The following is a 16,737-nucleotide window of genomic DNA, read 5'->3' on the forward strand; positions in this document are numbered from 1 at the left end:
TTTGTCAATAAACTGCGATACCCTAACTATTTTTTCTATCCCTAAGAAATATATTGGTCATCAAATTAATCAAATCTGTCTCTAAGTATGAGACATCAGATTAATGTAAACCTGTATCCTAAATTATAGTTTCCATCCCAGCCTATATACGTCCCACTGCTGGGCACAGGCCTCCTCTCAGAACAAGGGCTTGGGCCATAGTTCCCACGTGGGTCCAGTGCAGATTGGAAACTTCACACGCACCATTGAATTGCTTCGCAGGTTTGTGCAGGTTTCCTCACGATGTTTTCCTTCACCGCAAAGCTCGTGTTAAATTTCAAATGTAATTCCGAACATGATTTTCGAAAAACTCATAGGTGCGAGCCGGGGTTTGAACCCATGACCCTCTGCTTGAGAGGCGATAGGTTAAACCACTAGACCACCACGGCTTAAATTATAGTTTGATCATCAAAATTCGATCACCAAAATAATAGATCTGTCACCTTCTACCTATTTTACTAAGGCTGGGCTGGTTAAGTACGACGACGAGCGAAGCGAGGAGTCGCGAGCCGAGCGAGCGAAGCGAGCGTGCCGCGGGAGCGGCCGGCGAAGTGCCAGTGCCGAACATTTTTTGCTAATACTTGTATGATGAATATAAATGTTTGTAGACGGTACTTGAGTCTTGGATGTTTATATTTAAGTATATATGTATGTGTGTTTACCCGTTGTTTAGCACCCAAAACAAACTTTGCTTAGATATTGGGGCTGGGTCAATTGGTGTAATTTGTGAGAAGATATTATTCAAATTCAAAATTCAAATGATTTATTCAGTAAATAGGCCGCAATGGGCACTTTTACACGTCATTTTTTTTTAAACTACCAGCGCTTTCGGAAAGACCATCATTGCCAAGAAGAATGCGCCGCAAGAAACTTGGCAGAAAGTCATTTTTTCATAATAAGTAATATAATTACAAAAAATATACAAAAAATAATAATAATAAAAAAATACAGGGATGTATGGGGTCCCTTAGTTACAATACTAAACACTAACTATATCTAAACTATATCTACGTTCAGTGGAAGTGTAGAATGCTTCCACCGTCATAAATTTTAAAATAATAATATCAATAATTTAGTTCTGAAATATACATTTCAGGTCAAGTAACCATTAAGCTTTTGGATTTCGAAGGCAAGTTCACGTCTGCCGCCCCCAAAGTTAGCTCACACGCACTCATGTCATGCTCTGAAAGCAGAGCGGTACCGAGGGCATGGTATTGCTTCCGTTCCCATAAGCTCTATGGGATCGTCTTGGGAACTTCGACGTCGCGAGCCTGTGACTAGAATTTAAACTAAAAATATAAAAGTTTAAAATCCATTAGCTTAACAATATACTTACAGCCTTAAACATAGCAAGGGGATGTATAAAGTCCCTGAGTTAATAATGAAATTATTATACAGCAAGGGGATGTATAAAGTCCCTATGTTAACAATAAAATTCCTAATCTAAATAATTCAGAGATGTATATAGTCTCTAAATGTCAAAGTAAACTAATTAAATTATACAATCTTCAGAGGTGTAAAAAGCCTCCAAGGTCAAAAACTAATAATAATTACTAAAATAAAGAAATGGAGATGTATAAGGTCTCTATTATTATAATCTTTATTTTTCTTTCATTCTTAGGTTTAGGTTTTTATAATAGCTCTAAAAAGTAAAATACAGAAAAGTACATACAAAATAAAAAATATTATTATTATTATGTCATTCATTGTATATCATTATCGTCAAATTATAGTTCAATTATTTGATGATCAATATCCACCCAGGGCACTATGTCCAAGTGTCAATATCCAAGGAGCCAATATGTCCAAGGGTCAAAACGTCCAAGGAGTCAATATGCCCAAGGGCCCGTATACCTCTCCTTGCAGGCGGGTAAAAAATACCACACAGACAATTCAGCTCCTTGCGCAAGTTATAACTATGTGCTGCTGCATAAGTAGCGTAGTAGAAATAAGCAACCTGAGATATGTATGCATAGGAAAGATTCGTGTCTAGATTCCTGTCCAGCGGTGGTGTAGGGGTTATAGCACGCAGCACGGATTGCTGAGGACCTGGGTGTTGATGAAGGAAACAGCGCAACTTCTCGGATTATATTTTTATTTCGTACCTATTATTTTTATTAACAATTTGGTCTGAGCAATTTGGCTTTCAATACTGACGTGTTCTAAATCAAAATTATATTTTTCACAGACAATCCATTGAAAAACTAATATTCTATTTAATCCAACACTGGGTTTGATTCCCAGCGCTGGTCTCTTTTTCTGGTTTTTCTGTGCATCCATGTCTCAGTTTGTATTTTCGGTTTACGAACACTGTTTCTTATGCATATCTACAAATCTGCAACTGGAGTGCCGAAAACGCCGATGGGCGCCTAATTTAGCTTTCCCTGGATGCCGCTCGCTGACGCCGATGGGCGTCTGTTTCGCACAAGCGTCGGCATCGCAGCAAAGTACGTAATCTGGCGCGCAGCAATGAATGGGTTAAAGAGCTTTACAGACTGCAATGCAGGATAATGAAAAAGATTACTTTTTTTGGACTCTAAATTCGAACTTGTGATTTTATTTTGCTTAATAAGTATACAAAATGTACACACCCAATATCATATTTTCTCAAGATTTTCGCGATTCCCAAGGTCAAAGAATCGAATTGTTTTAAAATTCCAGGGAAATAATGCGTTGTTGGGGAGAAACGTGTCAAAATGGTGTAGAGCGCCATCCTGCTCGGTCTCGTTTTTTTCCGTTCTGGCGGTTCACTTTTATATTATAGATATTGTATATTCATAGATTCAATTTAGGTGAAAGATCTACTATTTTAGTGCTATTTTCGGAACAAATATTATTTATTAGGTCGCCTAAAACGCATTTATTAGGTGATCAATAAAATCATACCCATTAAAAACCCCAAATAAATGAATACTGAATACTGAACAAATAAATATAATAGACATAGTTACGAGAAAACATTGATCAATCTGTCACCGCCAGGAAGGACACTTCCTGGCGGGCGCTATCTATTTCCCTATGAAGACTTTTTAAATTTCTTTTTTCGACTTTTTAAATTTCTTGTAAATCAGAAAAAAAATACGAAATTTTACGAATGTACTGTTACTGTTAGTGTTAATGTTGTACTATTACTTATTCTGTGACGCTAGTTAAAAAAAAATGTACTACCCGTAGTTACGAGGAAACGGTGATGAATCTGTCACCTCCAGGAAGGATACATTCAAGCGGGCGCTATCTATTTAAATTTACACTTGAATATTTCACAAACAGATCACTGAATAGAAAAATTGTATAAAATTTTATGTTTATATATATTTTTTATGCTTTCCCGCCTTTTTTATTTAAAAAAAACTGCAGGTGTATTTTTCCACCGAAAACATCTCAAGCTGTTTCAGACCTAGTAAAAAAAGTCCGGAGTTCCAACAAAATAACTGATACTGGCGACTTGAGGTGGCTCTATATGCTTGTACCAACATTTCGTCACTATCTGAGGTCACAAGGTACTTTAAAAAAACTTACCTAAAAATAGATAATATTTCTGAGTGAACTTTATGAACATTAAGTCAAGGTTAAATTTTGTTAACATATTGATTTTAGATACGAGATTTTTTCAAAGTAGTGACGATTTCCATGGCCGTTTTAATTTTTAAAAAGTTTGAGAGACGAAAATAATGGAATTTGTATGCGACATTCTTGTCGAGCTAGCGAGCCATCAATCTTTTGTAACATTTTAATTTCTCGTCGACCATAAACTGCACTTCACCTTCTGATATGTTACGAATAATGACAACTTTTACGGACGAAAAAAGGCGGGAAACTGTTAAACTTGGCGGACGCGTTTTTTTGAAAATTTCTTTTAAATATTCTTTTTATCTGTAAATATAGGATCAAATAAGGTGTAAAGTAAAATATTTAGATTCTGTGTATATATTTATTTAATTTTGTGTAGTTCTAGAAGAATATTTGGTAAGTAGTTAGTTAATTTTTATACTTTAAATATGAGTAAAGAGGAGCCCCCAGATCCTGGGGGTTCATCTTCACTGCAACCACCATCACCTGCTTATTATGTTACGGTAAACAACAATAGCGAAGGTAACAACGATAATCACAAAGACAATGACTCAGTCATGGGCTTTGATTCTGATGCGTCTCACGCTTCAGCATCGGCCGAAAATTCGAAAACATCTCGTAAACGTTCTTTTGTTCGACACATTTGCAAAACGTGTAACAAAAAAACGAGACATCGGAATAACAGTGGCTCTGACCCTAATAAATCTTGCAATTGCAATACTGACACTGACCCTGATAGCCCGACAATTATTTCTGAAAAAGTAACACCAAATTCAGCAGATGAGACTATTTCTAAAGATAATCAAGGCAAGGTCTCCATTGGTAGAAAGTCCTACCAACCATCGGATGCTTCTCCTTACCTCATTCATGTGCAGCGCATCGAGACATCACCTTCTGACAATACCACCTTACATCCAGTTACATTTGGCAACTTCTTATTGAAACAAAAGTACAAAAATATTGTAAATGGCAGTGTTAAGCGAATTGGTAGGAATAGGATTGCTGTTGCTTTTTCGAACTTTATAGATGCAAATGCTTTTATATCCGATGCTAACTTGACTACCCATAAACTGAGAGCTTTTATTCCTACCTATAATGTAACCAGGATGGGTCTTATTCGTGGGGTGCCTGATGATTGGAGCCCTGAGGAAGTCATTGAAAATGTTAAGGTTCCCTTAGGTTGTGGTGAAATTATAAAAGTAAGACGTCTAAACTACAAAGTAATGGTTTCAGGTGCACCAGTGTGGAAACCTTCTCAAACTGTTGTACTTACTTTCGATGGCCAAACACTGCCCAAAAAAGTTTTTATGTGCTACAATGCCCTACCGGTGGAATTATACATTTTTCCGACCATACAATGTTTTAACTGTTGCCGTTTTGGCCATACCAAAATACAATGTAGGTCAAAGCCTTGTTGCTTTAAGTGTGGCCAAGGACACACTGGGTCTTCTTGCGACATCACACCAGAGGATGCATCCTGTTCCCTATGTGCAGGTCATCACTTTGCTAATAGTAGGTCCTGCCCTGAACTTGACAGACAAAAGAGAATTAAACATAGCATGGCAACTTCTTCCATCTCTTATGCTGAAGCTTCAAAACTGCACCCAGCTGTTTCAAAATCTTTTGCAGATGTGGTATCTCATGGCCAAAATAATTCTCATGTGCAATCAGGAAATCAGTTATTTACCCCAGGTAGTTCCCCCACAAAATCTTACAAAAAAACAATTTTGCAAAAGCCAAGTCCTCCCCGCATCCTATCCAAAGGTTATGATCAAGAGGCTCATAAAGCCCTGATAAGAGATTACAACATGACTCTTCCATGTAAGGGTTGTGCTGTTAACAATCAAAACATACAAACTAATAATAATCAAAATAACACTCCATCTATTTCAGATATCTTAATAGCTTTGTTAAATTATTTAACACAAACACAATCAAATAAAAATACACCGTCCAACGTTGCCCCCTTATTTGAAATTTTGACCCAGTTCTTGAACATCCACAATGGACAATCACTTAAAGATTGTTCAGTGGAATTGCCGCAGCATAATCAATAAGAAAAGCGATCTGCTTTTCTTATTGAACAAATACAGTCCAATAGCAGTAGCCCTACAAGAAACATGGCTAAAACCAGATTTTTTCTTTAAAATCTCTGGTTTTTCCGTTTTGCGTGAAGATAGATCTGATGGGTATGGCGGCGTTGCTCTACTCATCAACAATTCATTTCATTTTGCTCCTTTTTCCCTTCCTCCTCATAGTGCTGAATACTCTATTGTTGCTGCTCATTTAAATAATATTTTAGTTTTATCTATTTATATTCCCTGCCCATCTTCAAGCATACTTAATGAAATAAATTCAATTTTATCCACTATCCCCAAACCCTTTATACTTCTTGGTGATTTCAATTGTCATCATCAATCATGGGGTAGTGCCAATTCTAACCATTTTGGTAAAATTCTATTAGACATTCTAAATAACCACAATCTTTGTTTTATAAATAATGGTAGCCCAACGCGTCGAACCGAGCCAAATGTTGCTGTCAGCGCAGTGGATCTGTCAATTACTACCCCGACTTTAGCGGCCTCTCTTTCATGGGACGTCCTCTCATCAACCTTTGGCAGCGACCATTTCCCAATAGTCATTTCTATTCCAAACAACTCTTCCTTCAATATGCAAAAACGTTGTCTTCGTACTCCTCGTTTAAGACATATTCTAACACATGCTAACTGGCGCCAATTTAGCATAGAAGTGGAACAAAGAATTTCTTCACTATCTAATGTTGTTCCGGGAAATGAGGTTAAGTGTGCTGACGATTTTGCTAAATCATTGATAGACGCTGCAGATAAAGTTTTTCCGGTTAAAAGCACTAGATCAGAAAAACTGCCTTCTCCGCCCTGGTGGGATAGTGAATGCACATCAGCAATAAAATCCCGCAAAAATGCTGAACTAATTTATGCTAAAGATATGACATTTGACAACCTATCAAATCTTTCTAAAATTGTTGCCAGTACAAAGAAACTACTTAAAAAGAAAAAAATTCTAGGCTGGAGGAACTTTTGTACTTCCATCTCGCCTCAAACTAGTTCAACTGAGGTTTGGCAAAAGGTAAAACGATTTAGATCAGCCTTTAGTGACACTAATATCTCTTCGCTATCACCTTCTTTGACGGATAAATTTTTAGACCAGCTAGCACCAGCTTCAGTTCCTCAGGAAATTCTCTTAAATCGATTTACCTTTTGTCCCTCAGTCGATAATTTTCCAACTGTTTCTACTATTGAGTCTCCATTTTCTTTATTAGAACTTAAAGGTGTTTTACGTGGTCTTAAAGACTCTTCGCCTGGGAAAGACGGAATTCCGTATTCATTCTTGTGCAATCTTACTGATTGTGCATTAACATATTTTTTAAACATAATAAATACTATTCTGCTCACTGGTAACGTTCCTCCGTCGTGGAAAGTTCAAATAATTATACCAATATTAAAATCGAATAAATCCCCAACAGAGTCTTCTTCACACCGTCCTATAGCTTTATCTTCTGTGCTCCTTAAACTGGCAGAACATTTAGTCAAGAACCGTTTAGAATGGTATTTGGAATCCAACGGACTATTAGCTAGTAGTCAATTTGGGTTTCGAAGAGGTAAAAGCACGATGGATAGCTTATCCATATTCACGACAGATATAAGATCAGCACTATCACTTAATCATAACACTATTTCTGTTTTCCTTGATGTTTCTGCAGCATATGATAATGTTATTTTAACTATTTTGCTTGAAAAACTCAACAAACTCAAGGTTCCCATTTGTTTGTCTAATTTCATTATCAACATCTTATCCGAAAGATTTATTACCGTTTCTACAGGCTCGTTAGAACTAAACAGAGTCGTTTGGAAGGGATTACCACAAGGTTCGGTTTTAAGTCCTATCTTGTACAACGTCTACACTCATGATCTAGAATTAGCACTTAACAGCCCCGTTAATATTTTACAGTATGCTGATGACCTTTTAATTTACTACTCTGATGACAATGTTGCTACAGCCACGGATATTGTCAACTCTGCATTAACCAGATTACACATTTGGCTTTGCTCAAATGGCATGGAGTTGTCAACTACCAAAAGTTCAGTATTGGTTTTTAGTAGAATGAGAGCTATTCCTGAAGCTACCATATTATATAACAATGAACCAATTTCACAAGTATATCAAGCAAAATTTTTAGGAATTATATTTGACTCTAAGATGTCGGGGCTTCCACACTGCGAGTATATTGTTGCTAAGTGTGAAAAACTATTAAACATTCTTCGATGTTTATCGGGTGTTTGGTGGGGCTCGCACCCATTTTCCTTAAAATTAATATACAATGCCCTGATCAGAAGCAGGATAGACTACGGATCGTTTTTATTGGAACCAAGTAACTCCGCTGGTTTAAAAAAACTAGATCAAATTCAATCGAAATGTCTCAGGTTAATTACTGGCGCCATGAAGTCTAGCCCGATAAATGCTTTACAAGTAGAGTGTTGTGATCCGCCACTCAAACTAAGACGACAGTTTTTATCAGATAAATACTTATATCGTTCCATTCAGTTTTCTCAACATCCGATTCTAAATAAATTGGAAAATTTATCTTCACACATCAGAACATCGCGTTATTGGTTGCATAAGTCTTCTCCGTGTTTAGTAAAAAGTTTGCAAAAATTCCGTTCTTTGGATGCTCCAACTCATAGATCTCACATTCTCCCTATATTTACATGCGACTATCAGGCTCTTATATTCTCTCCTAACATTAAGTACAATTTAAACATTGATAAACGCAGTTTGAATGCTAATACTTACTTTAATAGCAAGGTTTACAGTATTTGGCCGGAATGGCATTATATCTTCACTGATGCATCGAAAAGATCGCCTTCAGGGTGTACTGGTGTTGGCATCTATCATAGTCAGTATAAAATAACACAACTTGTTAAATTTCCGCCTGAGACTTCAGTTTTTACTGGGGAAGCGTTTGGCCTCCTAAAGGCTGTAGAATATATACTTATCATGAAGCTAAGGGAAGCTGTTATTTTCTCCGACTCTCTTAGTGCTCTGCAGGCTCTTGAAAAGTACCCATTTTGTAGATCCAGTCCATCATACCCCGTAATCATTGAAATCAAGACTAAATTATTCCAATGCTTTCTTAAAGGTTTCTCAGTAGTTTTTACTTGGGTTCCAAGTCATTGCGGCATCAAAGGTAATGAGAAGGCTGACAAAATTGCCAATAAAGCAATTGAAGACGGAGATATGTTCCCGTACAAAAATTATACTCATGACCTAATCAATCTTCCGCGAACATATCTCCAACATTCCTGGCAAGAGTGTTGGTCTCAAAGTTGTATCCTGAAAGGTAAAACTTACAGCCGCATACAGCCCTCCATTCCTAATAAACCCTGGTTTTTTAAGTATAAATTTTGCAAAAGAAGTACTAGTGTTTTAATAAGAATGCGTTTAGGTCATGTCTGCACGCCGGAACACCTGGCGAAGATTAATATCATAGATAGCCCTGCTTGTGAGTGTGGTTCGGAGGTAGGTGATCTGAACCACATAATTTTATCTTGTCCACTTTATGACCGTGTTACTTTTTATAACAGTATTATATCACAAAGTATTCCATTACCAACATCCGTTCCCTGCTTACTTTCATCTAATAACCCATGTATCTATGCCTCCATTGCTTCATACATTGTTTCTAATGATATTAAAATATAAATATGCTGCCTCTCATTATAATTTGTATTCACGTATAACTATTCCGTCCAAACCCGATCCTGATCCTAAACTTTCCTATCAAACTATCAAAATTCCGTAATATTTTTTGATTAAATTCCGCTCCGTTTCCTCACTTTGACATTGGCACAATCGTCGTTCTATCCGAACTTGTATATTGCCATTAAAAAAAAAAAAAAAAAAAAAAAAAAAAAAACTTTTACGGACATTTTTGAGAAAAGAGTATTGTATTGTATTGAATCTAATATTTTTTAACAGACCATTGCGGCCGTTGCCCAATTTGTACGTGTTGGGTAAAAGAATTGCGTGTTGTAGCTTTAATTTCGCTTTCTAACGTGTTTAACTTTTAACGCTCATTGTGTTTGTGTGAATGTGTTTTAATTATCCCCTAATTTAGAGGGCTATAAAGGCATGGCAACTTCTTATCTGTTTGAGTTTAAAATTTAAACGCTTTATTGCAATCAACTTTAAAAAAATATCTCCATGCTATAGTAAGTAAATTTTTCAGGTAACTGTCAGTGTCACTGTCAAATTAAATGTCAACTGCTGAGCTACGTTCGTTCTGCTCCGGTCGGTTCTGCGCTACGCTAAGCTGACTGAACCGATCAAATAGATACTTTGGAGATCATTTAAAATGTCGACTCAAAAAGCTATAAAAGTTGGCACAAAATTAGTGAAACCAGTTCTTTCGTCTACTCCCGGCGAAGCCAAAAGAAGGGTACTGAATCTGTACAAAGCATGGTATCGACAAATCCCTTACGTAGGTATGTTGTTATGTCATCGTGTTTATGTGATGGATGATCTGATCACAAATTATTATTTTAACAAGTGAGATACTAAATATTTATATTCAAGTATGCAATCCTACAATTAACTCAGCACTACAGGTTCAATACTGAATCTAGCGTTAAACAATCGCAAAAGGACTGACAAAATTCCCTTTTTTTTATGAAGAAAAGATCTTCGAAAATGACTTCAATTGACAAATTAATTTGAATTTCATTACCTACTTTTTCAGTAAAGGACTACGATATCCCGAAATCTGAAGAGCAATGTAGAGCAAAGCTGAGGGAACTCTTTGCTCAAAACAAGGATGTGACGGACATCAGAGTTATAGACATGCTAGTTATCAAGGTAATTTTTAAGTGGCTAGTAAATAATACCTATCATATGGTAGCTAGTCTGTAGTACTGCCTTTATCTAATAAAATACTCTTGACACTATCATTTGAAATTGGTTTAATGTCCCATTTAGGCATTATTTAACCTAATAAGCATGGTGTGTATATAGATAATATAAATTTAACCTTGTTCCGGATGTAGTTAATGTACTACTTGTAAATGCATGCTTAAATAATGCACGGCCTGATAATCCGTGCTTATGTGTAAAAATTTCAAATTATCATGCCATGCATTATTACCCCGTACCAAACTAACAGGGAACCAATAATGTACACGCAATAATGTGATGATGATGATGATGTGATCCTGTTATCCCTCACTAGGGACATAGGGCTCGTAGAAGAGTTTTCCATTTGGCTCGATCTTGCGCGGCTTCTTCCAGCTCTTCCCAGCCGAGACCAATTGAGCCAGCCTCCTTCTCAACTGATCGCCTCCACGTGGTCCGAGGACGTCCTGGCCGTCTTCTGCCAGTAGATTGCCAACGGAGACCCTGCTTGGGCAGGTGATCATTCGACCCTCGAAGCGTGTGTCCAATCCATCGCCATTTCCTTATCATAATTTCCCGGCTTACTGGCTTCTGGTCAGTCATTTGCCACAGTCTTGCGTTTGAGATAGTTCGAGGCCAAAAAATTCCAAGGATACGCCTCAGGCATTTGTTAACAAACACCTGCAAACGATCGGTGATATCCTTCCTTACGAACCATGTCTCGCATCCGTACAATAGGACTGACTTGACGTTGGAGTTAAACACTCTGATCTTAGTGCGTCGAGTTATTACGGTGGATGTCCACACAGGTTTGAGTTGCGCGTACGCCGCCCGCGCCTTGTTGATGCGCGCCTCAACATCGCTATCCGTTCCCCCCGGTCGGATCGACCACACTTCCCAGATATGCGAATTGGCCAACTTGCTCAACGGCCCCTCCGTTTATGTATATCGGCACTGCATCCGAGGTGTTAAGCCGCATGTCCTTCGTCTTCTCACAGTTTATGCGCAGTCCCTCTCTTGCAGCGTATTCGGAGAGGTCGTTGGTCTTGGATTGCATACGCTCTCGTGATGTTGCGAATAAACAAAGATCATCGGCGAAGTCTATGTCTTCGAGACCCCCCTCATCTACCCAAGGCAATCCTCTCCTCTCTTGACTTGTTACCTTGCGCATCACGTCATCCAAGACAATGAGGAAAAGCAATGGCGACAACAAACAACCCTGTTTCACACCCGCCGTGACCGGTACCCGGTCTGACAATTGTCCCTTATGCATGACTCGGCAAGAGGAGCCCATATAAAGATTTTGGATAATTTTTATGATCTTAACTGGTATACCCCTTCTTTTTAGCGCATGCCAAATACTTGTCCACTTGACCCTGTCGAACGCCTTTTCGAAGTCTACGAACAAAGTGAAAAGTTCACTACGCATTTCATTGCACTGCTCCAAAATCATGCGTAAAACGTTGATTTGATCAATGCAAGACCGCCCTGCTCTAAATCCACCCTGTTCGCCCCTCAGCGTACAATCGACAGCACTCGTCATTCTGTGTAGCAGTATCTTGCAGAGAACCTTGGAGACCACAGGCAGTAGGTTTATCCCTCTCCAATTTGAGCACTGGGACAAGTCCCCTTTCTTGGGCAGCTTAATTAGTATGCCTTCTTTCCAATCTTCAGGCACTTGCTCAGCTTCCCATATCGCCTTCACCAAGGGACAGAGAATATCGGCCACCACCTCCGCGTTCGCTTTTAAAGCTTCGACTGGAATACCATCGTTCCCGGGTGCCTTGCCATTCTTGAGCGCTCTTATTGCCTTCGCTATTTCGGCTTTACTTGGGGGGTCCACACTGATGTTCAGAGTAGATGTCTCCTCCACCTCGGTTTCGGTGTCATCGTTTCCATCTACTACAGTGTGAAAAACTTCTGCGAAATGCTCATGCCATCTGCGCATTTGATCTTCTTGAGTGGTAAGAAGCTTGCCCGATTTGTCCGCTATGGGTCGGTGTGATGGTGGTTTATTGCAAAGCTCCTTGCCTGCACGGTAGAGCTCTCTCGTGTTACCCGTGTTAGCTGCGTGTTCTGCTCGTCCCGCTATCTCCGCGGCTCTCACCCGCTGGTCTCTTCTAGCGCTGCGCTTTACATCGCTTTCACAGATAAAGTACTGGTAGGCCAGAGTTTCTTTTGTGCTTTGGTCTTTTGCGCAGTTTAGCTTGTCCTTTATGGTTTTCCTGTACAGAATCTTATCCCAGGTGTCTGCGGAGATGTGATCCTTGCAGTCCTTGTTCCTGTGGCCCAACAAGTCTCCGCAACATGCTAGGAATGTGTCTTTCACAGCCTTCCACTCCTCCTCGACATTCCCTCCTTGGGTTCTCTGTGAGTGGTATTGGTTGTGTAATTTCACGCTAAATTCGTGCTTCCTCTCCTGGTTTCGTAGCTTTGAGACATCAAACCGTCGAGATAATGTGGTTGACTTTCTTTGAACCTTTGCTATCTTCAGACTAATTTTGGCAACAACAAGATGGTGGTCGCTGTTAACGTCGGCTCCTCTTCTATTGCGGACATCCAGCAGTGAGTGCCTCCACTTCCTACTGATCATGACATGGTCAATTTGGTTTTCTGTACGTCGATCCGGCGACACCCATGAGACCTTGTGACAATTTTTATGGGGAAATACTGAACCGCCAATCACCAAATCCTGTTCACAGCAGAGGTCGACCAACATATTGCCATTCTCGCTACGATTTCCCAGTGCATGTTTTCCCACCCATGATTCGATACCATGGTTACTACTTCCAATTTGCGCATTGTAGTCTCCCATACAAATGACTATATCCCCCTTTCGTATACCTCTCAGTGTACTTGTTAGCTGGTTATAGAATACCTCTTTCACGTCCAGGTCTGCTGCGTTGGTGGGGGCATAGCATTGTACGATTGTGACATTTCTCACTCTGGATCTGAAACGAGCAGTAATTATCCTCTCCGATACTGGTTTCCACTCAAGGAGGCTACCGGAAGCTTTTTTGCTAAGCAGGATACCCACGCCATGTTCATGCTTCGACGCCTGTCCCGAATACAGTAGAGTGTGGTCCTCGATCTGTTCCTCTCCAAAGTCCTTCCATCGCGTTTCAGAAATGCCCAGTATATCCAATCGGTAGTCTCTCATGTATTTGAGAACCTGGTATATCCTACTTTCCTCTCGCATAGTACGAACATTCCAGCATCCAATCAGTGTCCTTATTTTCGTGCCAAAGGTCTGTTTATTTATATCGGTCCGTTTTCTTCTTTGAGTTTCAGTAATATTTTTATTATTTCGAGTATACAGGTTATTAGCCTATAGTACCCTAGACGGCTAGTAGGGCTGCTACTTTAAAGCGCACCGCCACGCTTGATTTGTTCTCAGAGTTCCTTCTCCTATCGAGCATCCAGGGAGCACTTCCTTTCCCAAGGCCGCCGCACGCCTCTTCCAGCTACAGCCAGGTGTGTGGTTATTCCGCCATGATCGGTTTTCATGCTTTTTAGAAGTGATTTAAACTCCAAGGCCGATGACGCCTCTTCTAGTCAGTTACCTAGACTAGGTTTAATGGTTATCCCGCCATTTGCTCGGTCGCCAGAGCCTCGTCTGTTTTCTAGCAGGGAGCACCACGACACGGTGTACGCCATGCCGCCGCCATCCGGCGCGTGCAGGTGAGGTTGACAATAGGGCCGGAAAGGTGTCATTATCCGTTCTCCCCTTACTCCCCAATACTTACTACGCAATAATGTACGACGTGATAATCCAAAGCATTATGTCTTCCGATTATCATGCCTTACGATTTCCATGATTTAAATAAAAAAAATACCTAACGAAGGGCGAGAGTGGCGAGCGAGGCTCCGGCCTTGCTCGCACTCCCTCGCCCTTCAATCTAACCCGGCCGGGTATGATCAGCTCCAACTATATCGATCTCGCTCCCTGCGCTCGCTCGATCCGCAGCGAAAAATGTATATTCATTCGAATCAATTGGATTCAGATTATCACTACGTACATTACAGCCGTTGTGTCTCGGGCTCCCGAGGTATGCCGATAGCCTACAATATCCTCAAAATCATACACAGGTTGCACTCCAACTGTGTCCAAATCGTGTTGCAATGGATTCCATCTCATGTGGGTTTAGCTGGTAATGAGGAAGCTGATAGTTTAGCTAACATAGCAGTTTCAAGAGGGGTTGAGATTGGATGTAAACCTTATGGTACAGAATTGATGTATTTAGCCAAGGCAAAGTGTAATGAACAATGGCAAATAGTGTTTAACAAAGTATCTGAAACAAAGGGCATTTGGTATCGTACTATTCAGAACAAAGTGTACAAGGTACCCTGGTTTCATTGTGCCAGCCTTCCCCAGGGAACTACTTGTGCTTGCATTTCGTGATCGCTGGTCACATTCCACTAAATTATTTCCTAAATTTGATGAGAGTTGTACAATCACCCTTGTGTTTAGGTTGTATAAGACTGAAGACCTCCTTCATTTTCTTCTGGAATGTGATCAGAATAAGGATATCAGAAACAGGTATCTGGATGGTATGGATCTGTTGAATGGAAGTGTAAATGTGATTCTGAGTCATCCACTTTCAGAAGAAGTGATGCGGATTTACAAGTTCATCAGACGGGCCTTTGCATCCAGAGACTAGTTTTCGGCACAAGAGAGTGTGTAACATGTATCTGAGGCCCCCCATGAGGCTGGCATAGTCACTTTTGGTGTACTGAAGCCTCGTTAAAATAAAAGATTAAAAAAAAAAGATATTTTACTTATTGAATTAAAAGATAGAACTATCCTAGGGTGACACAATTTACCGGCCGTACAATACCAACATGATATTTCGTGTATACGCCCATAGAAACTCTTGTCATTTTGACACCAGTTTGTATGGGCGTGTATTGTACACAAAATATTGGATCGATATTTCCATGTCGGTATTATCCATGCCGGTAAATAGTGTCACCCCTATTCTAAATACCTCTTGCCTGTGACTTTATCTGTTAAGAAATTAATTATTGCGCACCCTCGGGAACTACCTTGATATTTTTCTGGAGTAAAAACTGTCCTGTTTCCTTCTCAGGGTCTCAAACTATCTCCATACCAAATTTCATCACAATAGGCTTAGTACTTCATGCACATTTGTTTTATTCAAATTGAACATAAGCAGGTATGTAGGGATTGAAATGGTTCATTATCATTACTTTTCTAGATTTGGACTGTCTGTGGTAACCTTCAGTTTATGGTTATTTTTATTTTATCCGACTTTTATTCTCTGAAGTTGGATTAGTTATTCTTTTGATATTTTATTTTGGTAAATTTTGGATTATTTTTCCTCCAAATTCTTGGACTATTCTCCTGGTCATGTCTATTTATAATAATAGAAAAGATATATTTATCTATGATTATTAATTATATCATATTTTTTATTATTATTTATGTCTTAATTTTTCAGGGGCAAATGGAATTGAAAGAAACTGTCAACATCTGGAAACAGAAGGGTCATGTTATGGCATATTTCAAACCTACCGAGGAACCCAAGCCAAAGGACTTCCTGTCAAAGTTCTTTGCAAGCAATGAATAATATAGGCAATTTTATGTACATAGTCTCTTTAAGAATACAGTCTAAATAAAATCCTAGCTGCAATGTAAATGATTAGTTTTTGTTAATTAATATTACGGAAACACTCCTGTGATAAACTTTCATTTAATTTTATTATGTTAGATTATCTAAGATATAGGTATCGTGTACCAGGGTGGGGGTGGAACCTTTGTGCTAAATGTCATGTTGACATCCCATACTTTTCTCAAGGAATCATAGAGAAATTAATTATAACAACACCCGCCCTGGTAAATGAATCAGTTTGTGCAAATGTAGCTCATAATTTAAAGGTTTATTTATAGGGACGTGTAGGTACCCTTTTCAAAAAAACTTTTCAGAATTTTATTTAACACATTGTCCACCAGTGGCGTAACTATAGGGTAGCAGGGCTGACCCAAGAGGCCCCCGGCCGATGAGGCCGCGAGCTCAGAAATATTTTTTTAACATTGCATACCTGAGTATTTTATTTTACTTAAAATTAAACTAAGTACAACGTTTTACTGATAGGGCCCCATCAAAAGAATTTGCCACGGGCCCCAGATGGTATAGTTACGTTACGCCACTGTTGTCTGCGTGATGAATACGTAACCATCCA

General features: G+C 39.2%; 2 protein-coding genes across 2 annotated transcripts; both read left to right on the forward strand.

Annotated features, from left to right (window-relative positions):
* Positions 1-3,857: 3,857 nt before the first annotated feature.
* On the forward strand, positions 3,858-9,418 carry LOC141436723 (uncharacterized). The gene has a single exon (XM_074099745.1). The coding sequence runs from the start codon at positions 4,038-4,040 to the stop codon at positions 5,664-5,666; it is 1,629 nt and encodes a 542-aa protein (XP_073955846.1). The 5' UTR covers positions 3,858-4,037; the 3' UTR covers positions 5,667-9,418.
* A 487-nt stretch (positions 9,419-9,905) lies between these two features.
* LOC141436724 (NADH dehydrogenase [ubiquinone] 1 alpha subcomplex subunit 6-like) lies at positions 9,906-16,193 on the forward strand. The gene is made up of 3 exons (XM_074099746.1): positions 9,906-10,130; positions 10,385-10,500; positions 15,996-16,193. Exons 1-3 carry the CDS (start codon positions 10,001-10,003, stop codon positions 16,122-16,124), a joined length of 375 nt encoding a protein of 124 aa, XP_073955847.1. The 5' UTR covers positions 9,906-10,000; the 3' UTR covers positions 16,125-16,193.
* The last annotated feature ends 544 nt before the right edge of the window (positions 16,194-16,737 follow it).

This window comes from Choristoneura fumiferana, chromosome 17 (assembly GCF_025370935.1).
Source record: "Choristoneura fumiferana chromosome 17, NRCan_CFum_1, whole genome shotgun sequence".
Lineage (NCBI taxonomy): Eukaryota > Metazoa > Arthropoda > Insecta > Lepidoptera > Tortricidae > Choristoneura > Choristoneura fumiferana.

Excerpts from the sequence above, each read along its gene's own strand:
- LOC141436723 (XM_074099745.1), top strand. The coding sequence starts at position 4,038 with ATGAGTAAAGAGGAGCCCCCAGATCCTGGGGGTTCATCTTCACTGCAA.
- LOC141436724 (XM_074099746.1), top strand. The coding sequence starts at position 10,001 with ATGTCGACTCAAAAAGCTATAAAAGTTGGCACAAAATTAGTGAAACCA. Across the intron at positions 10,131-10,384 it reads TCGACAAATCCCTTACGTAG|TAAAGGACTACGATATCCCG; the intron begins GTATGTTGTTAT and ends CTACTTTTTCAG. Across the intron at positions 10,501-15,995 it reads TAGACATGCTAGTTATCAAG|GGGCAAATGGAATTGAAAGA; the intron begins GTAATTTTTAAG and ends TTAATTTTTCAG.